The sequence below is a fragment of the Stomoxys calcitrans genome, chromosome 1 (assembly GCF_963082655.1).
Source record: "Stomoxys calcitrans chromosome 1, idStoCalc2.1, whole genome shotgun sequence".
In the NCBI taxonomy this organism is placed as follows: domain Eukaryota; kingdom Metazoa; phylum Arthropoda; class Insecta; order Diptera; family Muscidae; genus Stomoxys; species Stomoxys calcitrans.
Genome location: NC_081552.1, coordinates 32428480 through 32452243, shown reverse-complemented (window position 1 = coordinate 32452243; position 23764 = coordinate 32428480). Strand labels below are relative to the sequence as shown.

Sequence of the window (23764 nt, the reverse complement as noted above, 5' to 3'; positions counted from 1 at the left end):
CATTATTGAAAATTTAAGTTTTAGGAGCTAAAAAGTCAAAAATTTCCAATTTTTTCGGTGAAATATATAGAATCAAACTACATTTTAATAAAATTGGAAATTTATAATAATTATTTGTCTGGGGTATGTACCGGTCTAGACTTATTTATTAATATAAAGTGAACTGGCCTTTAATTCTCTGCCTTCGCAACCAGTTCTAAGTTCCCCCTTAATGAGGTTTTAAAAAACCTCCCAACAAAGTAAGTAGATACATTTTCTTTTTATATTTATACATTTTATTTATATAAAAAATATAATCGCATATATCATAATAGACAAACTTACATATGTATATATAAACAAATAAATCATTATCATATTACTTGAGTCTATAAAAAAAGAAATTAAAATGCCGGCATTTTTTGCACAAAATGATCAACTGATTTATAACTTCATACTTAGGACGAACACAATGGACCAGAGGTCTCCGAGTGAAGTGGTTGGCAACTATCTTTTACATTCTTAAGATTTACATTTCCACATACGTGGGCATAGTCATGACACCGCAGTTATTTTTACGCGCCGACATTAGTATATATCCATCATTGCCCCAATAGGTGGACCATGAGTTCTTTACCAGCCAATAGTCTTCACCATTAATGGAGCCATAGCCCACCGCCAATACAGCATGATCCAATTCATCAAGCCCATTCTTGCAGGTGGGTTCATAGTAAACACCATGGGAGTAGAAACTAAAGGTTTTGGGTGAGGCATCAATGGCTACCGACAGGGGACCATGCTTCAGCAGAGCAATTTTAAATGCATCAGGATCATTGGCGGTTACATTTACAAAACCCGTAATGGGTGCTACAAGTGAGACATTTTTGGCATGACAATAGCCATCCTGACCCAAATAGGGACCATATTCCTCTTCTGTGGGTATGCCACCCATCTCCATCATCCATTGATAAGCACGGAAGTCTTCGCCGCCATCACAGCCATTGTTGCCATATTGCCACGAGCAATCTATCAAGGCCTGTTGAGAAAGTCTAACCAAATTACCGCCATTCTTGAGGAAATAGGCTCCCTCAATGTGACCAATGGTGCCAAAGGACCAGCAAGAACCGCAAACAGATTGATCTGAAGAAATAAAAGAAAATCATCAGCCTTTTCTAAAAAAATGTTAATGTTTTGTAGATAACCTTTTACTGGGGTCACCGCTCCATAAATACGCCAGTCATATTGCTCCGGCAAATTATCCCTTAGCTTTTCCTTTTTATAAGGAAAGGGCTTACCAGTATTGTATACACCCGAAGATCGGAAGCCTCTTCGTGATTTCAATTCTTCATCTGTCTTATCGGCCAAATGATTTATAGCCAAGGTATAGCTCAATTTCGCACGATTCTTTGAATGAATAAATCTCAAATTTTGCCTAAAGACATTCTTACGGTACTCGTGCTCATTTTCTGTGCGATAATCCACATTATGTTTATTTTTGAATTCTTCAAAGGCATGATCAACATGATGATTTATTGAGGGATGCACAAATTCTTGCATGGGATTAAAAGTGGCATAATGGCCCTTGCCTGGACCTGGGAAAGCCATACATTCCATTCCATCTTCAAGCTCAAAAACCTCATTGGGAATATCATCATGATCATAGCTGTCATAGTCCAAATAGTAATGGTCATAATGTGAACCCAACAAAGTGTTGTAGCCTCTCATTTCGTAACGAACTGGAATTGGCATTCTTGAAGCTGGATAATGGGGAGATTTCTTATAGCGCACCCACAATGTGTAAACATTTTTCTTTTGACCAATGGTTTCCTCCAAACGGAATTTGTCACAAGTAAAACCCAAAAATGTCTCTGTGCCCATCAAAGTGAAATCCTTTACATATGGCAGTATCGATTGAATCTCAACCGGACTTTCTGCAGTGCCATTTAATTGCAAGCAAGTGACTTTATTGAGCTCCTCGCGTGTCGTAATTGGTGCCAGTTTCAATGATGTACCATAGGGATGTTCATTGGCCAACTGATAGGTTTTCACCATACCTCCATAGTAATCGATACGAGAACGATTGGTGTTTTTATCATACCAGGCATAGAAAGGTTCGGCTATTTCGGCATAGGGTATGTATAAAGTTCCCTTCACGATGTAATTGGCATCCCAGCGAGGAGGTTTTGTGGCCAAGGCTGAAAATATATAAAGATATTATTGAAATGGACTAGTAAATAAAGCAAAGCTACATATATCTCGTGTTTCCTATACATTCGCCGCATCGAATGTTAGTAACCCAAACAAAAGGAACAATTTTAAAATAAGAAAGACGACGGCGATATTGTAAATGCAATACTTTTATATCACTGCGCTTATGAAGCAATTATATATCTATCTGAGAAACCTTTTTGATATATAGTATTAAAAAGTTCTTTAAATTTCTTATGAATATCTAAAACTAATCAATTGTATAAAAATATATTTTTACATTCAATCAAAAATAGTTTTTTAGTTTAAAAGTGGGTATTTACTTCAGTTTTCACAGTGAAGCTCCATATAAAAAAATAGTGGAAAAAATCTGTGAAAACTATTTCATTTGTGGTACAAAGTTATATTTTGAGTGTGAGTCTTTATTGCGTAGGGTAGTTTCCTCTCACCTAACTTTATATGCAATTTTTCGAACAGCTTTAATTTTCGGTATTTTTCCTCGTTAATGGGCAAAAGTCTATGCAGTAAATGTACACCCTTTTTGGGGAAAGATTATTACAAATTTATGCAGGTCAAAAAAACGATAACGGGGCAGTATTGCAATGAATTCCGGAATGGAAATGGAAAAAAATATATTTTTAACACGATAATACCCCTTGATTGCAAAAACTACCCTACTACTACCACCTTAAGCCTGGTGTTAAGCACGAAAATTGTCTATAGAAGCGTAGTACTATGTTCACTATTCGCGAAATTTTTTCGTAATTACTTTGTTTAGATGATCGATTTTGAAAAACATATTGATTTTATTCAGTAGGATAATCCTCAATAACTTATGAAGCAATTTTAATAATACACTAGCTGGACAGGACCTGCTCCGCTGCGCCTTCTTTAACTCTATAAATCTTTTTAGGGTGGGGACACTTCGCCTTGAATGTGGATATCGAATTCGTGCCACTGTAGCCTATGTCCGCCTATGACACTGAACGCCTGCGCTCGAATTCTGGAGAGAACTTTGGGCAAAATTTTAAAGCGGTGGTTATCCCCTCTTAATGCTGGCGGCATTTGCGAGGTACTATACCATGCATGGTCATGTAAAAAATTCTCCCGTAAGAAGTGCCGTACTGCGGCACGCCGTTCGGATTCGGCTATAAAAAGGTCCCTTATCGTTGGTAAACTCAACTTGAATCGGAACGCACTCATTGACGTGCGAAAAGTTTGCCCCTGCTCGGTTCCTGGGCAAAATTTTACTCTACTCCCAAATGCCTTTCATTTGAGTCTCATAATAACGTATTGGTAAATATTTCGGGTTTAGGGGGTATTTCGGGCGTGATCACTTGGCCATTAAGGTAAAAATAAGATTCGTGCTCTACTTTCAGAAGTTGTGTTTGAGTGTGGGGTGGACCCCAGGGTCATTGTACTGAAAATTAATATAAATTTCCCGAAAATCAATAAACCTGGACTTGAACGCAAATTTTAATGTCATATTTTTAATCTACTTCCAACTATATCTTTAATTTGAATCCCATATAGCCATGGTCGGCTGATATGGCCATCTGGGGGTGGGGTCCATTGCTTGGACTTTTTATGCCATATTTGTAATTTACTGCCGGATACTTTTCATTTGAGTCCCATATTGATAGAAACGTCAATATGGGATTCGGACCACAGTTAAATTATATGTTGGAGACCTATGTAAAATGACAGCCAATTCGAATAAGAACTGCGCCCTTTGGGTGCTCAAAAAGTAAAATAGAGAGATCGATTTATATGGGAGCTATATCAGGCTATAGACCGATTCAGACCATAACAAAACACGTATGGTCATGCAAGGATCCGCCGTACAAAATTTAAGCCAAATCGGATAATAATTGCGACCTCTAGAGGTTCAAAAAGTCAAGGTCCCAGATCGGTTTATATGGCAGCTATATCAGGTTATAAACAGATTTGGACCTTATTTGACACAGTTATTGAAAGTCATAATAAAATACGTCATGCAAAATTTCAACCAAATCGGATAGGAATTGCGCCCTCTAGGAGCTCAAGAAGTCAAATCCCCAGATCGGTTTAAATGCAAGCTATATTAGTTTATGGACCGATTTAAACCAAACAGTTGTTGGATATTATAACAAAACACGTCGTGCAAAATTTCATTCCAATCGGATAAGAGCTCAAGAAGTCAAGACCCAAGATCGGTTTATATGGTGGCTATATCAGGTTATTGACCGATTTGAACCTATTTTAGCACAGTTGTTGGAATGAATAACTGAAGTTAATATCCACCTATAAAACGGACACAGAACAAAAGCAACTACATTGAAGCCGGGTTGTTCGTGCCGCAGATCGTGAGCATTTAATTACATTCGCACAAATTGAAGCGAAATTTATACTGACGTAGAGACATGTCGCTACTATATTGCTCATAGAACTCAGTACCACTTCTACGGAATGTTTTTGCATTTTCTAGGTCACCGTTTTTTTACAGTTGTTCGGGCACGGGATCACTGTGAGCACCACACAAGCTGGATCATTGAGGTCCGATCTGTGTGGTGTTCATTGCAGTCACGAGAAGCTTAGCTGCGAACTACCGGGCGCGTCCACAGGTTGCAGATAGTGGAATGCTCCATCCGGTGTAGCTGTAACTGCAGTCACGGACAATCAGCGGTATCGAGTGGAGAGTCTCGGTAAGAGGTCGGGTGGCACCGGCTCTTGCTCGATATGACAAGGCGAGTTTTTGGCGCCTTTAAATAACCAGTAGCCATGACATAATTACCAGGTAATGTACCGTAAACAGCTGAGTACAATTTTTTCTCGCGAAGTATCAACGAGTTTTGGTTGTGTGTGTATTATAGTTAAGAACCATAACACACAAACAACGAAAAATGGCGCGAACTAATAACATACTCAACTAAATCGATCGGTCCATTGGACCGGAACGAGCTTGCTCACCTACAGAGGCTTAACAAGTATCGCCACCTTCACATGAAAATGTAGTTACAACAACAGTTGAACGCAAGTACTAGGCTTTACCGGTTAGACTTCGCTTATTTTATTGTGTTTTTGTATGTATTTAGCGCCTCAAGGCTGCTACTATATTCGCTTTTCGCGATATTTTTCGCCGTTTACTTTTTTACATAATAGATTTTAAAGCAAAAAAAAAACTTGAGGATTTAATTCAGTAGGACATTCCCACATTACTTGTGATAAAATATAAAAAAATTCCTACTCTATCATTGTTATTTGTGTACTTTCAAAAAAAACAATCGCGAAAACCATGGGCTTTCAACGGTGAGAAACGAACATAGTACTAGCCATTATGACAAAACTACTATGAAAATTTCAAAACCAGCACCTATTGCAAAATTTATGCCAGACTTGCAGTAATGGTTTTTATGATCTCTCTTCATTGATTTTCCACAACCTACGCACGTATTAAAATTGAAAATCAAGTCTTATTACATTGAAAATATCTTTTAAATACGAAAGATCTTTGACGTCAGCATTTAATTTCTTAGCAAGAAAATTGTTTGTGTTCCCCATACGATTAAACCATGTGGCAACATTTCAATAATGATCTCCCTATATGCAATGGGTTAAGTTCTAATTATACGGTGACTAGTTTATCAAATTTCACTTACACAGTACATAAATGATGCATGGCTTTTTATTATTATTGTAAAAAAATAAAAAAAAAAAACTTGATATTAAGTTTTACAACTGTTTTTAATTTTATAAATTTAATTTTTGACAAACTGGTTTTAACAATAACTTAATTTATTTTACAATTACCTGGAATTGCCAAGCCGAAAATTGCAAAAATCAATGCGAGTCGCATGATTCTTTAGAACTCAGCTATTTGGTGCTTTCTTTTCTTTTGATTTAAATTGAAAGTTCCTTTTTAATTTCTTGCAATTAGGTACACAAAGTTTCACTAAACCACAAAACACAAGACAGTTCCAACCTCTAAGCTTGAGGTAAAGACGCCAAATAATCTACTAAGTTCAACAGTATTTATTTATTGCAAACTGAAAGTTGTTGTTCATTGTTCTTCTTTATCAAAATATATGTGCTGATATTGCTTTCAGGGATGGAAATTACAAATTTTGATATAGTACTAAAATGTACTTTTTGAGCCGCAAGAATATTCTTCAGTTTTGCATAACGATTTCAAAAGTATTAGAATGCAGTATCGCCGCCTGTAAAGAATAAAAAGACTGCAAAGACATCCAAAATCTTCCAAAAACTCGTTATACTTGGGAAGGTGATAAATCGGTCGAGGGGATATTACGGTACTCCTCGGGTAGAAAAAGTACTAAAAAAACTACTATTGTTCTGACTTTTCCATCACTGATTGCTATTACCGTATTTTACACAATTACAGTTACATATGCTCTCTGTTCTAAGTACGTTCTCTCAGTGAATAAATTGCATTATCATGTCCGAGATAGATGGACTATATTGCCATAGTTTGAATGAAAAACAAGTAAAAAAGTATTATGTTCGACCGGGCCGAATCTTATATACCCTCCACCATGGATCGCCTTCGACAAGCTCTATGAATGACTTTTTTAAATATACATGAGCTATATCAAATTATTGACCATTATGGAGCGTAATTGGCATGGCTGTTAGAAGTGATAGAAAAACACTACCTCTAAAATTTCAGGCAAATCCAGCAATAATTGCGCCCTCCAGAGGCTCAGGAACTCAAATTGGGATATCGGTTTATATGGCAGCTACATCAGGTTATCAACCGATTTAGACCATACTTTGAACAGTTTTTGGTAATTGTACCAAAACGACATGTGCAAAATTCCAGCCAAATCGGATTAGAATTGCGCTCTCTAGAATCTCAGATCGGCTTATATGGCGGCTATATCAGGTTTTGGGATCATTTAAACCATACTTGGACAGTTGTTGGAAGTCATACCAAAGGGATAAGAATTGCGTCTTCTAGAAGTTCAAGAAGTTTAATCGGGAGATCGGTTTTATTGAGGCTATATCAGGTTTTGCAATGATTTAAACTATACTTGGCACAGTTGTTGAAAGTCATACCAAAACGATATGTGCAAAATTTCAAATCGGATAAGAATCGTGATCTCTATAAGCTCAAGAAGTTTAATCGGGAGATCGATTTTATGGGACCATATCACAATTGTTGGAAGTCATAACATAATGATATGTTTAATATTTCAGCCAAATCGAATAGGAATGGCGCTCTCTAGAAGCTCAAGAAATCGGAAATCGGTTTATATAGCAGCTTTATCAGGTTATAAACCGATTTGAACCATACTTAGCACAATTGTTAGAAATGATACTAAAAATGCGCACTCTAGAAGCTTAAGAAGTTAAGACCCAAAATCGGTTATATAACTATATCAAAACATGGGCCGATTTGGCCCATTTACAATCCCAACCACAATGCACAAATACGTGCAAAATTTCAGTCGCCTAGCTTTACTTCTTCGAAAAGTTAGGTTGCTTTCGATAGATAAATGGAACGACGATCAAGAATATGCATTTTATGGGGTATTAGACGCATATTTCGAGGTGTTACAAACAGCATGACGAAATTTATGTATATATATATAATTTATAGCAAGACTCAAGAAATAAAAACAAAAGAGAATTTATGCATGTACAACGTTTGTTACCCATAAAATAAAAACATGATTTTAGGAGGAAACCTGTATTTGTTTCAAATTTTTATACCTATAATATTTGATAAAAAAATTTTTTTGAATTCGTTTGGTACTAGTTTGCATATAAATGGTACCTTAGTAAAACACAATTTCCAGCCCTGTTTTAAGCACGCACACACACAATCGCCTTCGGATTGCCGGTCATAACAAAAACAACCACTCTGCTTTTTCATTCTTTTTAGCTTTTTCCTCTCAATTTCATTTATCGGCATTTTATTGCTGAAATTTTAACAGTGCATTTCGCCTGCGAATGCCTCCATTGTCGTTATCAAACAAGACTCTTTGATATCTTGCTATTGCGCAGTATGCACTTCTAGTGAAATTTTCGTTACCTTAAGCAATGCATTGAAATATCCTAAACGAAATATTCGTTACCGATACCGAAAAATTCGGTTGCAGATACCCAGTTCAATGGAATCTTCTTTGCGTAACAGGGTGACATAATAGGCATTGGTGAATTTAATCGAGCAACTACGAATGAAAATGTATGTTTAAATAGCTCCTTTCAACAAGAAATTATTTGCAAATAAAAACGATTAATTACAGCACATATGTTATTATCAGCCAACAATTATTAATTATTAAAATTCGGCCAAAATTATAAATAAATGTTTGTCTCCATCTTGTATTCTACACAACTATTTTTCAGTGGCGACACATATGTCTTGTCTGCAACCGGAAATTTCGCTAGAGGTGCATACCCAGCTTAAATTCACAATAATATTGCTTACAATGTTACCAAAAGTTGGTGTTTAGAGCTTCCAGCATATACAGAAAAAAAAATAAAATTGGTTTGAATCGCGAAATTAATTAATAATTAATTGAAACTGCTTCAAACACGAAAATAATTATATCAATCACCATTTTTGAAGGAGTGGTTGAAGAAAAATTTCAATTAAAAAGATGCATATTTATTTATTTTTTTTATGATTTCACATACAACAAGACTACAATCTTAGAATTAGAGTATGTGAATTTTAATAGCATAAAATTTTTGTGTACAGCATTTTATTACGTACTAATTACTTGAATTAAAATGTATTTTGTTTTAGTTGCAATTTCTAAACAAAAATTATTAGTAATAAATAAATATTTAATACATGTTGAAAAGAGATATTTTGAAGTTGCTTGCGTTGCTTAAAAATTTTATTGATGTTGGCAAAGAGTTCCATAGACGGACTGCATTAAAAAAGAAATGCCATTCGGACACCAGCAGATTGTGGCGCTTTGGACGATCAATACCCTTCTGGTGGTTCGGCCAAAATAAATCCAATTTATTGTAGAGATACTCTGGTGTTTTTTTATGAATAATTTTTATAAGAGCTTTGATGTTTGAAAGGTTGTTAAAATCAACCCATTGCAATTCTTTTGAAAACTGCACCGTCGCCCGTCAGATCTATCAATATGTCATGTGTTAAACATGGCAAAATATCTGGCAGTATAATTTAAAAAAAGTGGGATGAATTGAGTCCAAGCCAACCGCATTAGACTTTACAGATAAAAAACATTCAACGACATCATGTGTTGTCACTCAGAAAAATTCGAATTCTGAAGATTGAGGAAAAGGTGGTACCGCTGCTGAGGGTAAGACAAAACGCTCCGACGTGTTGCTGTATGCAATATTTGGGGAAGCATTGTTCTTCTCAACCTAAATTCATCATGAAGCTGCTCCGTTTTACATTTTTCCACCTTTTATACGTCATATCTCTTTTCCCAATCATCTCTTTTATGCTACGATTAAACCATTGTTTATGGTTTTGACGATTTCGAAAAATTTGTAGGGGAACGGAAGAGTTTAGAAGGTGCAGAACATTTTCATTTATAAAAGTGAGTTGTTCATCTAATGTAATTAAATGAAACATTTGACATCAGTCTTTGTTGAGAAACTCTGATATGAGTACAAAAATAAAAGTGAACCGATCGGTACAAAATGGGATTCAAATGCAAGGTATTCAAGAGTAGACTACGAACTTCATATAAAAAATTGGATCCAAGTAACTGGGACAATATGGAACTCGAATGAAAGGTATTTGGGAGTAGATTACGAAAATGGTCAGGAAGGAGGAAAAGACTTTTTAGTTTGTTGATATTGGAAGGGGGCGAACCCTCCCCCGTTACCCCAAAAACACCACCTAAATCAAAAATGTACCGAAAGGGACTATATGGGTATTAAATGAAAGGTATTGGGGAGTAGAATACGAATATGGTATTAACAAGTTAAAGCGTGCTAAGTTCGGCCGGGCCGAATCTTATATACCCTCCACCATGGATCGCATTTGTCGAGTTCTTTTCCCGGCATCTCTTCTTAGGCAAAAAAGGATATAAGAAAAGAGTTGCTCTGCTATTAAAACGATATCAAGATATGGTCCGGCTCGGACCACAATTAAATTATATGTTGGAGACCTGTGTCAAATTTTAGCCAATTCGTATAAGAATTGCGCCCATTGGGGCTCACGAAGTAAAATAGAGAGAACGATTTTTATGGGATCTGTATCGGGCTATAGACCGATTCAGACCATAATAAACACGTTTGTTGATGGTCATGAGAGGATCCGTCGTACAAAATTTCAGGCATATCGGATAATAATTGCGACTTCTAGGGGTCAAGAAGTCAAGATCCCAGATCGGTTTATATAGCAACTATATCAGGTTATGAACCGATTTGAACCTTATTTGACACAGTTGTTGAAAGTAAAAATAAAATACGTCATGCAAAATTTCAGCCAAATCGGATAGGAATTGCGCCCTCTAGAAGCACAAGAAGTCAAATCCCCAGATCTGTTTATATGACAGCTATATCAGATTATGAACCGATTTCAACCATACTCGGCACAGTTGTTGGATATCATAATGAAATACTTCGTGCAAAAATTCATTCCAATTGGATAAGAATTGCGCACTCTAGAGGCTCAAGAAGTCAAGACCCAAGATCGGTTTATATGGCAGCTATATCAGGTTATGGACCGATTTAAACCATACTAGGCACAGTTGTTGGGTACCATAACAAAACACGTCGTGCGAAATTCCATTCCATTCGGATAAGAATTGCGCCCTCTAGAGGCTCAAGAAGTCAAGACCCAAGATCGGTTTATATGGCAGCTATATCAGGTTATGGACCGATTTGAACTATACTTGGCACAGTTGTTGGATATCATAACAAAACACGTCGTGCAAAATTTCATTCTGATCGGATAAGAATTGCGCACGCTAGAGGCTCAAGAAGTCAAGACCCAAGATCGGTTTATATGGCAGCTATATCAGGTTATGGACCGATTTGAACTATACTTGACACAGTTGTTGGATATCATAACAAAACACGTCTTGCAAAATTTCATTCCAATCGGATAAGAATTGCGCACTCTAGAGGCTCAAGAAGTCAAGACCCAAGATCGGTTTATATGGCAGCTATATCAAAACATGGACCGATATGGCCCATTTACAATACCAACCGACCTACACTAATAAGAAGTATTTGTGCAAAATTTCAAGCGGCTAGCTATACTCTTTCGGAAGTTAGCGTGCTTTCGACAGACAGACGGACGGACAGACGGACGGACATGGCTAGATCGACATAAAATGTCATGACGATCAAGAATATATATACTTTATGGGGTCTCAGACGAATATTTCGAGTAGTGACAAACAGAATGACGAAATTAGTATACCCCCCATCTTATGGTGGAGGGTATAAAAATTGGGATGAAGTATGCAAGGGGTCGTCCAACCGCAAAAACTCCCCCAAGCAAACATATTGGACGTAAATATCAATATGGGACAGGTTTTCGAAACTAGACTACGAATATGTCATAAAAAATGAGGTCCAAGTTATTGGGGGTCGCCCCACCCTCAAATGGGAATATAATTCGATCCTAGCTAGATGAGCCTCAAATTAAAGGCATTTGGTAGCAGATTACAAATATAAAATTAAACTTTGTGTCCAAGAATCTAGGTGGTGCTTTACCTCCCCATTAAAACAATGGGGGATTAGGTGATAGATATTTTTAAGTGGAATGCGTCATTCAAATTTGAGCTCAAGTGGCAGATGGAGTGAGACGTTATGACGTTCAGTGTGATAGGAGCAGTTGCAAACCATAAGTCAAGGTAGCCGCCATTTTGAGCTCATCGACAAGGAGCCTAATTTTCTTAGACAAGTCCAAACAACGTGCTGCTGGGCAACACTTTCATGTTCAAAAGATTTACATGGTTAAATTACTAAGAACTGTCGCCATCGCACCTAATATAAGGACCGGCAAATTAGTTCTTTACCACTGAGAATCGTTTAATATGGCAATTTGATTTGATTTAAAAGCGACTAAATTATGGAAGTCATATATATGGCAGGTAGCCATAGTATGTTACAGACAACTACCACATCATGATAAATATTATATTTTACGAAGTAAAATAGAGAGAACGATTTTTATGGGATCTGTATCGGGCTATAGACCGATTCAGACCATAATAAACACGTTTGTTGATGGTCATGAGAGGATCCGTCGTACAAAATTTCAGGCATATCGGATAATAATTGCGACTTCTAGGGGTCAAGAAGTCAAGATCCCAGATCGGTTTATATAGCAACTATATCAGGTTATGAACCGATTTGAACCTTATTTGACACAGTTGTTGAAAGTAAAAATAAAATACGTCATGCAAAATTTCAGCCAAATCGGATAGGAATTGCGCCCTCTAGAAGCACAAGAAGTCAAATCCCCAGATCTGTTTATATGACAGCTATATCAGATTATGAACCGATTTCAACCATACTCGGCACAGTTGTTGGATATCATAATGAAATACTTCGTGCAAAAATTCATTCCAATTGGATAAGAATTGCGCACTCTAGAGGCTCAAGAAGTCAAGACCCAAGATCGGTTTATATGGCAGCTATATCAGGTTATGGACCGATTTAAACCATACTAGGCACAGTTGTTGGGTACCATAACAAAACACGTCGTGCGAAATTCCATTCCATTCGGATAAGAATTGCGCCCTCTAGAGGCTCAAGAAGTCAAGACCCAAGATCGGTTTATATGGCAGCTATATCAGGTTATGGACCGATTTGAACTATACTTGGCACAGTTGTTGGATATCATAACAAAACACGTCGTGCAAAATTTCATTCTGATCGGATAAGAATTGCGCACGCTAGAGGCTCAAGAAGTCAAGACCCAAGATCGGTTTATATGGCAGCTATATCAGGTTATGGACCGATTTGAACTATACTTGACACAGTTGTTGGATATCATAACAAAACACGTCTTGCAAAATTTCATTCCAATCGGATAAGAATTGCGCACTCTAGAGGCTCAAGAAGTCAAGACCCAAGATCGGTTTATATGGCAGCTATATCAAAACATGGACCGATATGGCCCATTTACAATACCAACCGACCTACACTAATAAGAAGTATTTGTGCAAAATTTCAAGCGGCTAGCTATACTCTTTCGGAAGTTAGCGTGCTTTCGACAGACAGACGGACGGACAGACGGACGGACATGGCTAGATCGACATAAAATGTCATGACGATCAAGAATATATATACTTTATGGGGTCTCAGACGAATATTTCGAGTAGTGACAAACAGAATGACGAATTTAGTATACCCCCCATCTTATGGTGGAGGGTATAAAAATTGGGATGAAGTATGCAAGGGGTCGTCCAACCGCAAAAACTCCCCCAAGCAAACATATTGGACGTAAATATCAATATGGGACAGGTTTTCGAAACTAGACTACGAATATGTCATAAAAAATGAGGTCCAAGTTATTGGGGGTCGCCCCACCCTCAAATGGGAATATAATTCGATCCTAGCTAGATGAGCCTCAAATTAAAGGCATTTGGTAGCAGATTACAAATATAAAATTAAACTTTGTGTCCAAGAATCTAGGTGGTGCTTTACCTCCCCATTAAAACAATGGGGGATTAGGTGATAGATATTTTTAAGTGGAATGCGTCATTCAAATTTGAGCTCAAGTGGCAGATGGAGTGAGACGTTATGACGTTCAGTGTGATAGGAGCAGTTGCAAACCATAAGTCAAGGTAGCCGCCATTTTGAGCTCATCGACAAGGAGCCTAATTTTCTTAGACAAGTCCAAACAACGTGCTGCTGGGCAACACTTTCATGTTCAAAAGATTTACATGGTTAAATTACTAAGAACTGTCGCCATCGCACCTAATATAAGGACCGGCAAATTAGTTCTTTACCACTGAGAATCGTTTAATATGGCAATTTGATTTGATTTAAAAGCGACTAAATTATGGAAGTCATATATATGGCAGGTAGCCATAGTATGTTACAGACAACTACCACATCATGATAAATATTATAGGCACTAAATCGCTCCAAGTGAGTAGCAGCACAGGCAAAGGAAATCTATAGACTCATAACATATGTTCAAAAAAGCTCTAACAGATGGGAGAAATGTAAAATTCTCAGTCGTTTATATGTTATTCGCAAGCATCCGGGGCGACATGGAACGGAGAGCTTTTCAGTTATTTTGTTAACATTTTGGGTATTAAAGTCTAAACCTTTCCTTTATCGATGGCAGCACTAACATTTAAATAAGCGTCATCTATTCTGTTTGCCAATGAATCAACTGAATTGAGACGTCACCACGAACGGAGAGAAGATAGAGTGGTAAAAATTGATCAGCATTTATCTTTGTTATGACAACCTATCGGTCCTTAAAATAAAGAAAAATAAAATATAAGAATTTCGTTGCGGTTGTTTGTTTTTTTTTTAATTCCCCACCCTAAGACGGGCCTTAATAATAGGAGCTTCAGGTCGTTTAAGTGGCTATCTTTGCCATAGATAAAAATTTATTAAGTAGAGTGCGAAAATCCAAGTTTGTGTTGAATTGTTAGAGGGAAAGGCTCAACGAACGTACACATAATCAGAGCTATTGGAGAGTAGGGTACGTTACAGAGGTGACATTTTTCTACGTCTTGAAAGCGAAAGCTCAGTGAAGCGGGTTTGATTGAAAATTTAGCTCAAAGATAAGAATCCCCCTTTTTATAGTCGAACCCAAGTGGCGTGCCACATTTTTTTTTCGTTTTGTCACCCGATTCTTTCGCCAAGACATTGAAAACAGCAGATTTTATAAACGAAAAATAGCTGTTTTCAATGACTTATCTTATACAAAATTTTACACAAATCGGATAAGATTTGTGGCGTTTAGGGGCTCAAGAGGTCAAGATCCCAAATCGGTTTATATGGCAGCTATATATAGATAGGCCGACAAAACTGGAAATTCGATTCGAATTCAAAAATAGACAAAATTATGCCAATGTGATGGGAATCAACATCGAGCATCACCAACAACAAATTCAGCGCCATCTATTGGGAGAAATTATTTGAATAGCCAAGCAAACCCGAACAAAGAAAAAAGAGCGCGAGAGGTACAGGAGAGTGTGATCGTATGCTTTTCACTACTGTTTTGAAAAGTTGTCTTTCTTTCGAATAAATCAAATAAAGGAACAAATCATTAACTGCTTTCGGTATTATTTGTTTAACCCTCCTACCCTGGGACAAGCTTCCACAATAGTCCAAATGTTTTATAAAAACATGGCCGCAAAATATATACGTAACTTAGTGAATGCAAAGAAGTAATTGAAAAGAAAGTTATAATTCATATGGTGTAAAAGGAAGCGCAGCGAAGCGGGCCGGGTCCAGCTAGTATAAAATAAAAGAAGGCGCTGCGGATCAGGCCCGCTTCAGCTAGTTGATTTTGAATATGTCAAGTAAGTTATTACTACTTGAGGTACAATGGGTAGGTATGGAATTGTTCACGTTGTATAAACCAATAGAGTTAAGTGTATGTGAGAGCTCAGATTTCTTTCTTTCTCTGTTTGAGTTAAAGTCACCTTCAACTATCACGTCATAATATTGCGTAGAAACTTTCAGCAGTTTTTTTTGCTCACGAACATTGCACTAAGGAACAGGGGCAAACTTCTCACATATCAATGGGTGCAGTCCGATTCAAGTTTTAAGCTCAATGACAAGGGGCCTCCTTTTTATAGCTGAGTCCGAACGGCGTGCCGCAGTGCAACACCTCTTTGGAGAGAATTTTTACAAGGCATAGTACTTCACAAATGTTGTCAGCAATAGAAGGGGAAAACCACAGCTAAAAAATTTTTCTGATGGTCTCGCCAGGATTTGAACCCAGGCGGTAAGCGTCATATTCGGACATGCCATCCTCTGCGCTACGGTGGCTGTATGAGGTTATCAAATTTAATATGCCGGTTTGGTCTATAAACGCATCCAAAGAGAAAATTCCGATTATTTATCCTTAATTCTAGAAATATTGTCTCAATTTTCTCTTATTTTCTGATAATACTACAATTAATTACATTTTTAGCACTTATACATAGCTACACGACCTCCAAAAGCACATCTCTCATTTCTGAAAACATTGTAGCCTTCGACCTTTATCATATTGTCGGTAATTGATTCTGCGAACCAAGTTTCAGACACGCATATTATATCCACATTGAACAGTTGAAAGATGCATCTAAATTCATCTATTTTTTTTAACTTTGGGCATTGATGTGACGGATGTCAACGCCAACATTCTGTTTCGACATGATGAGAATTAGACGCCGCAATCCGTCATTGGAACTCGATGTTTTATTTAAAATCGACATATAGGTGATAAACAGGCAAGGCAAGCTGTATAGTATAGGCACATATGTAAATAAAACTGATTTAACAAATAAATCGATAGGACAAAAGTTTAAATAGATTATAGTAAAATATAATTTAATATAAAATTGAATTATTCTCATTAGCTGCTGGCTGAAAAAACTGATTCAATTCAACAATATTTTCTGCCAAAACGGGATTAGAATTTACTCCTGGCTTTAATTAGATCAAACCACGGTATGAGTAGGCAGTTGAATTTACGTGCTTTTGAGGTTTATTAGTTGAAGTTACATTTTCAATTATATATATTGGTGCATCAGAATTGAAACCAATATTATGTAGCCGTAGCTGAGTTGTATACTTTTTTCTGTAGTCCAAGACCATTTTTAAAGTCTTATTCTTCATAAACGGTGTAAGAAGTTAGACAATTATAGTACCATCCAAGGTTTTTTTATTTTGTACGCAATATATAGCTTTTTGCAGTGGCGTAGAAATGTTCAGAGCGTTACATATGCCATCAAATTAGCGTTCAAGTTTTCATACCTATTGTAGGGAATGCCATTGATGCGAAGATCGCACGAAATGATCAAATTATCTTGCATCTGAACTTGAGCCTTAAGATTCTTTATTTCGCTACTCATCATTCCAATATCTTCGCACACTGTTTCAATATTATTAACTCTCTCATGTAGTTCATTTACATTTTTCTCCAGTCTCCGTATCCGGGAGTTTTATGAGTTTAAGAGGATAGCCTCAAAATTTTCCAGCCTTTTGTTGATATGTGAAAGCAAGCATGTGCTCAAGAGAAACTGGTCTTGCCATACGGGGTCTTTCTTGAAGTGAAATCTCTCTCTCTCTCTCTCTTCGATGATGCCGTTAACTTCTCCATAATCTCGCTGTGTAGTTTGTCGTTTGAGTGTGTTATAACATCCAAAAGCTGGGCTTGTGATTCATTCAATCGCATAGACATTTTTATAAACCAATTGATGCCTCTCTCTTTCCCAGGTACTGAGCGAGAAATTTTTTTTTGGCTGAGAAGTTTATTGTGCTTTGTAAATGTTAGTGCACCAAAAAATCTTTGAATAAGTTCAACTTAAATTTTGTATTTTGTGCCAAAAGTTAGTTATTTTTCAAAAACGTATATTGTATGTAAAAACGGTGTTATCAATTTAAGAAAAATTAAAATTAAGAAAAATTTTAATGAAATTCAGATAGTTTAAACTATCCAAAACGGTAAATTATATGGAGCAAACAAAAAACACGTCCTCTCTTTCTGATAATTACTTTAATCATATTCAATTAAAAAAAATGATTACATTTTTTGAAATTTCAGTTAAATTTTTAATTGTTCCAATTAAAAAAATTAAATTTTCTTGGACATTTTTTTTGAAATCCAGTTGGAAGAGCCGGCTGCTATGGGATTGCCATAATTTAAGCGAAATGTGGGGGTATGGGCCTTTTCAAATCTCCTTCCAGTTATATTCTAGGGTACGATACCTAATATGGTGCTTAAGTAAAATCAATTAAAGGCTACAGTGCAGATATTATAAAAGAAGGTAATCCCATGGCAGCCGGTTGTGCGTACCGGATTGATCCGATGGAGTCCTTCATCGCCAAGGGCTGCTGTGTACAGCAAGTGTATAACACGCTGCTACAACAACAATAACAACATAAAAGAATTTCAATTAAAATTTTTAGGCGCTTTTTTCTGTGTAAGATAGAGTCCATAATAATCGCTGTGTTTTATTTTAGTACTGGATAGACAAAGGCAAAAATAAAACGCAAAAAGTTTTCAGTGCAGGTTTGTTTATTTCCCAGGAGGTGACAACCTGCTGAAATAATACAAGAAAAAAAGTGGATTTATTTGTAAAATTCATAATAAAATTTGCAAAACATATGTATGTGGGCATAGAAGTCAAATAATATTTCTTAATACTAGTGTACATAATTTTATAAATAATTGACTTTAATTTTATTTTTTCATTCACAATAGAGGTATTTCTGCAGATTGGCACACTTACTGTGAAAAACATATCATGGCGTTGTCCTGGACAGATGCCATTTTCATACAAATTTCATTGCACTGCACTACATAGTACTGAATAAAACAGCCAATATGCAGTTTGGAGCATAATATGCATCACCCTGCAATCCATTTTGGTTTGAAAGAAAAATGAATCACCCTGTAATGCTTGAATTTGACAAATTTTAACGTTCGTCAAAAATCAAAAATAAACAAGATGTGCGCGCCTGATAATAATACAGGAAAAAGACAGAAAATAATAATTATTTGTGTAATGAATATTTTTCAAAAATATTTTCCATCACTGCTAGCAGTTATCTTGCATATGCGAACGTTGCAATATGGAGATATTATAGATCTTGCTTTTGAAAAGAGAAAACACGGCGAGTAAGATACGTAATGTTATTTTAAATGCAAATTTGCTTCTATTCTTATACCCACCACCAAAGGATGGGGGTATATTCATTTTGTCATTCCGTTTGCAACACATCGAAATATACATTTCCGACCCTATAAAGTATATATATTCTTGATCAGAGTAAAAATCTAAGACGATCCAGCCATGTCCGTCCGTCTGTTGAAATCACGCTACAGTCTTTTAAAAATAGAGATATTGAGCTGAAACTTTGCACAAATTTTTTTTGTCCATAAGCAGGTTAAGTTCGAAGATGGGCTATATCGGACTATATCTTGATATAGCCCCCATATAGACCGATCTGCCGATGTAGGGTCTTAGGCCCATAAAAGACACATTTTTTATCCTGCACTGAAAACTCATATATATATATATGAGAGCTATTTCTAACTGATTCTGATTTCCATGAAATTCACCAGTAATGTTGAGATTCAAGAGAAAATCCTTCCTGCCAAATTTCAAGAGAATCGGTTAACAAATGACTATTTTATTGCATTATTACTGCAAATCGAACGAATAGATATGTGCTATATAATAGATATGGAGCTATATCCACATCTGAACCAAATTCAATAGGCCTCGTCTCTAGGTCGAAAAACATGCCTGTACCAAATTTTGAGGCTATCGGATGATAACTGCGACCTGTACTTTGTGCACAAATTGACATGGACAGACAAACGGACATAGCTAAATCGAATCAGAAAGTGATTCTGAGTCGATCAGTATACCTATCAATGGGTCTCTCTCTATTCCTTCTGGGTGTTACAAACAAATGCACTAAGTTTTAATACCCTGTACCACAGTAGTGGTGTAGGGTATAAACTGCAGGAATAGGAAGGAATAGAGCACCGCTCTAATCAAAAACAAAAACTTCTATTTTGAAAAGTGACTTTCATGTGTTATTATACCCTCTACCATAGGATGGGGGTATACTAATTTCGTTATTCTGTTTGTAACACCTCGAAATATGCATCTCAGACCCCATAAAATATACATATATTCTTGATCGTCATGACCTTTTAAGTCGATCTAGCCATGTCTGTCGAAAGCACGCTAACTTTCGAAGAAGTAAAGCTAAGCGCTTGAAATTATGCACAAATACTTCTTATAAGTGTTGGTCGGTTGGGATTGTAAATGAGCTATATCGGTCCATATTTTGATATAGCTGCCATATAAACCGATTTTGGGTCTTGACTTCTTGAGCTTCTTATCCGATTTGGCTCAAATTTTGCACGTAGTGTTTTGGTATCACTTCCGACAACTGTGCCAAGTATGGTCTAAATGGGTTGATAACCTGATATAAACTGACTTTGGGTCTTGACTTCTAGAGCTTCTAAAGGCCGCTATTCTTATCCGATTGGGCTGAAATTGCATGAAGTGTTCTAGTATGACTCCCAACAACTGTGCCAAGTATAGTCTAAATCCAGTCCATAACCTTATATAGTCGCCATATAAACAGATCTCCCGATTAGACTTCTTGAGTCTCAAGAGGGCATAATTCCTATCGGATTTGGTTTGCATGACGTGTTTTGTTATGACTTCTAACAGCTGTGCAAAGTATGGTTGAAATCGGTTGATAACCTGATATAGCTGCCATATTAATCGATCTTGGGTCTTGATTTCTTGATCTTCTAGAAGGCGCAATTCTTATCCGAAATTTTACATGTTGTGTTTTATTTTGATTTCCAACAACTACGTCAAGTCTAAATCAGTCCACATCCTTATATATCCGCCATATAAACTGATTTCACGATTAGACTTCTTGGGCTTCTATAGGGTGCAATTATTATCCAATACGGTTGAAATTTTGCATATGCCGTTTTGGTAGTACTTCCAACAACTGCTCCAAGTATAGTCTAAATCGGTATATAACTTGATATAGCTGCCATATAAACCGACTTCCCAGTTTGACTTTTTGAGCCTCTGGGGGGCGCAATCATTACTCGATTTGCCTGAAAATTTCGAGATAATGTTTTTCTATGACTGGTGTTTTTCTATTTGAAAAAGTCATTCAAAAAACTTGACAAATGCGATCCATGGGGGAGGGTATATAAGATTCGGCCCGTCTTTTAAAAGGTGGTCTCACGCGAACGGATAGTAACAGCCGGCAAGGTTTGACGGTAATTGAAACATTACGAAAATAACAATGAACGAAGCCTGCAAGTTTTTTTGCTTTAAAATCTACAATATTATTCAAAAAGAGTAATCGGCGAAAAATGTTGCCACAAGCGAAAATAGTACCAGCCTTAATCTAGAACAACCGGCTTGAGGTAAAATTAAAACTTCATTTGGCGAATTTTCTGTACCCAAACACTGGCTGTTGTCTTTAATCTTCTTAAAACGTAAATTAAAATTAAACAAATTTAATCATTACCAACAAATAATATCTTTTATTTACATTTGCCATTTTGGATGTTTTTGGTGTTAACATTCATATAACAACTGCTTTTCATAAAACAGCTGACGTTCATAAAGCATCTGTTAAAATATGTTAATTTCTGCTGGGACAAAAAAAGTCCCATTAGAAATTTGCAGATTCTTTATTTTCGAACTGTCAATATTTTTTCTCTCTCGCGCTCTTTTCTGCTGGCAAATAAAGTACGCGAACGACTTCCAGTAAAAATTTGTGCAAATTTGCATAAATTTTTGGGTACAGGAACTCACTTAATGTGTTTAATTTAATTTTTCACCGGTCAAAATACATGTGTTTCACGGTTACTTTTTAGAAACATTATAAATGATATGATAACATGAAGACTTTTAGGAAAATCTTTTTAAAAGTAAAATTGCAAATTTTACCCTTGAACATTCCACTAAGAAACAGGGGCAAGCTTCTCACATATCAATGAGTGCAGTCCGATTCAAGTTCGAGCTCAATGATAAGGGGCCTCCTTTTTATAGCCGAGTCCGAACAGCGTGCCGCAGTGTGACACCTCTTTGGAGAGAAGTTTTACATGGCATAGTACCTCACAAATGTTGCCAGCATTAGGAGGGGAAACCCACTGCTGACAATTTTTTCTGATGGTTTCGCCAGGATTCGAACCCAGGCGTTTAGCGTCATAGGCGGACATGCTAACCGCTTTAAAATCTAGAATATAGTACCACCCTTAAAGGCTGGTACTGTTTTCTTCTCGGGAAAATTTGCCAAAATCGTTCTTTCAGTGGTTTATCAACTGCTTACATGCATGTGTACACACAAATGTGTGCGTGGACCGTTCTCAGATTCATAAATCTTGTTGTAATCTGAACAAAAACCCACCCCTTCGAAATTTATAAATAATGAAACACAAAACTACTTAAAAAGAAACGAATGCAGCTTTTATTTGCAAATATAATTAAATTTTGTAGTATTTTCATTGGTATAAGTTAAATAAGCACAATTTTCCAAAAGCCTTTGCCAGCATCTTCCACTTGTTTCAAAATAATGTTGTTGTAATCGCAAGGTCAACAGCAAAACGCTAGCTTTCACAATCGTTATTACTTCGTACAGATTTATTGCAATAGCTTGCTATGAAAAAAACATTTTTTATTTATTTTAGAAGTATATTTATTTATATTTATATACAAACTCTTTCTTATTTATGCATCCACATATAACAAATTGTTTTCTACCCTGAGAATATGCATGTGAGCAAGATCGCTAAACTAACAAACACTTAGTTACAACTAGAAGTTTGGCATTTGCGTTTATTTTACATAGGAAAACGACTTGTTGCGCAGCGCTGTGATTGTGCTCTTCTTGGGCGTCGTGAAATGTACATTTTACCTAGATGAAAAAACAAGTTATAGCGAAACGAACACTTTTCATCAATATTTTCCGCATATTTTTTTTTACACCATGAAAACCGAACATAGTACCAGCCTTAATATATAAAATTGTCCAAGAATACAACTCTGAAGAAATACGTTACAAAATTAACTTCCGTAATTTATCGATATTCATTCCAAATGCTACTACTTAAATAAACATCTCTTAAATACTATAGCAATACAATTAAAAAAAAGAAACGCAAACCATAACAGAGCAGAACAACTGTTATTTGTCTACAAGGCAAAAGACGGGTTTTTTCGTCAACAATAATACAATAAGTTTGTTAATACGAGAATTCGCATACATTCTTCCAATGGCAATAATTCAGCAATTGCAATAAAGTGAGGAATTAATAAAAGTAAAAATAAGTGTGTAATGAAAATGCAGTTCATTGAATAAAAAGTAATTATCAAAACAAAAGCTGCAACTGTATGATAGTTCTACATCTTTAATAGCAACAAACGAAAGCATACGGAAAAGCGAGAGTAAGTGGTTTTGATGATGGGGTAGTGGGGGTTTATGGAGATACAAATTCCCTTCTCTCTAAGTTTGCGCACAAGCATTCAAGCATTTATTGCCGGTGTTGCCACAGTGTTAAGTACGTTTTTTTTTATTTTAACGGTTGAGTGTGTGTGCGTTTGTAATGTGGCAATATGTTAAATGTAAACAAAAACACTTCTTCGCAAACCGCAATTTGGAAGCAGTCGTTTTGGTTTGTTGGTATCGACATGGTATAACAATATATTTGAGTTCGCTCTTTTTTTGATTTGTATAATTGTTGATTTCACTCAGACTCTATTGTTTATGATTTCTCTTGCGCTTAAATTACTGTTTATATGTTGCCAAAGCCTTTAATGGGCAAAAAGAAACTAGTTTTCTTAGGCGACCAACCAAATTTAGATAAACGTGCTGGTGCGGTCTTTGACTTGTTGATGATGTATAAGTATAAGTATGTGGCTTGTAAACAAACATCACCGGCAAA

General features: G+C 36.3%; 2 protein-coding genes across 4 annotated transcripts in view; one reads left to right on the top strand and one right to left on the bottom strand.

Moving 5' to 3' along the window:
* Positions 1 to 252: 252 nt before the first annotated feature.
* On the bottom strand, positions 253 to 6214 carry LOC106091062 (digestive cysteine proteinase 1). The gene is made up of 3 exons (XM_013257470.2): positions 5977 to 6214; positions 1182 to 2174; positions 253 to 1119 (listed from the first exon to the last, which is right to left on the bottom strand). Exons 1-3 carry the CDS (start codon positions 6020 to 6022, stop codon positions 509 to 511), a joined length of 1650 nt encoding a protein of 549 aa, XP_013112924.2. The 5' UTR covers positions 6023 to 6214; the 3' UTR covers positions 253 to 508.
* Positions 6215 to 16477: 10263 nt separating this feature from the next.
* Positions 16478 to 23764, top strand: part of LOC106091061 (sodium-independent sulfate anion transporter) — a 59228-nt gene continuing 51941 nt past the window's right edge. Inside the window, exon 1 of one of the 3 annotated variants that reach the window (XM_013257467.2) lies at positions 16478 to 16487. The gene's annotated coding sequence lies outside the window, so the exon portion shown is untranslated. Of the gene's footprint in view, positions 16488 to 22980; positions 23268 to 23764 lie in introns of those variants that run through there. The other 2 variants (XM_059361052.1, XM_013257468.2) reach the window with 2 other exon arrangements.

What these genes read in the sequence shown, in the direction of transcription:
- LOC106091062 (XM_013257470.2), bottom strand. Translation starts at nt 6,022, where the DNA reads ATGCGACTCGCATTGATTTTTGCAATTTTCGGCTTGGCAATTCCAG. An exon ending in TTTCGGCTTGGCAATTCCAG is followed by an intron (nt 2,175 to 5,976) that starts GTAATTGTAAAA and finishes ATATATTTTCAG; the next exon opens with CCTTGGCCACAAAACCTCCT. An exon ending in AGCGGTGACCCCAGTAAAAG is followed by an intron (nt 1,120 to 1,181) that starts GTTATCTACAAA and finishes TTATTTCTTCAG; the next exon opens with ATCAATCTGTTTGCGGTTCT.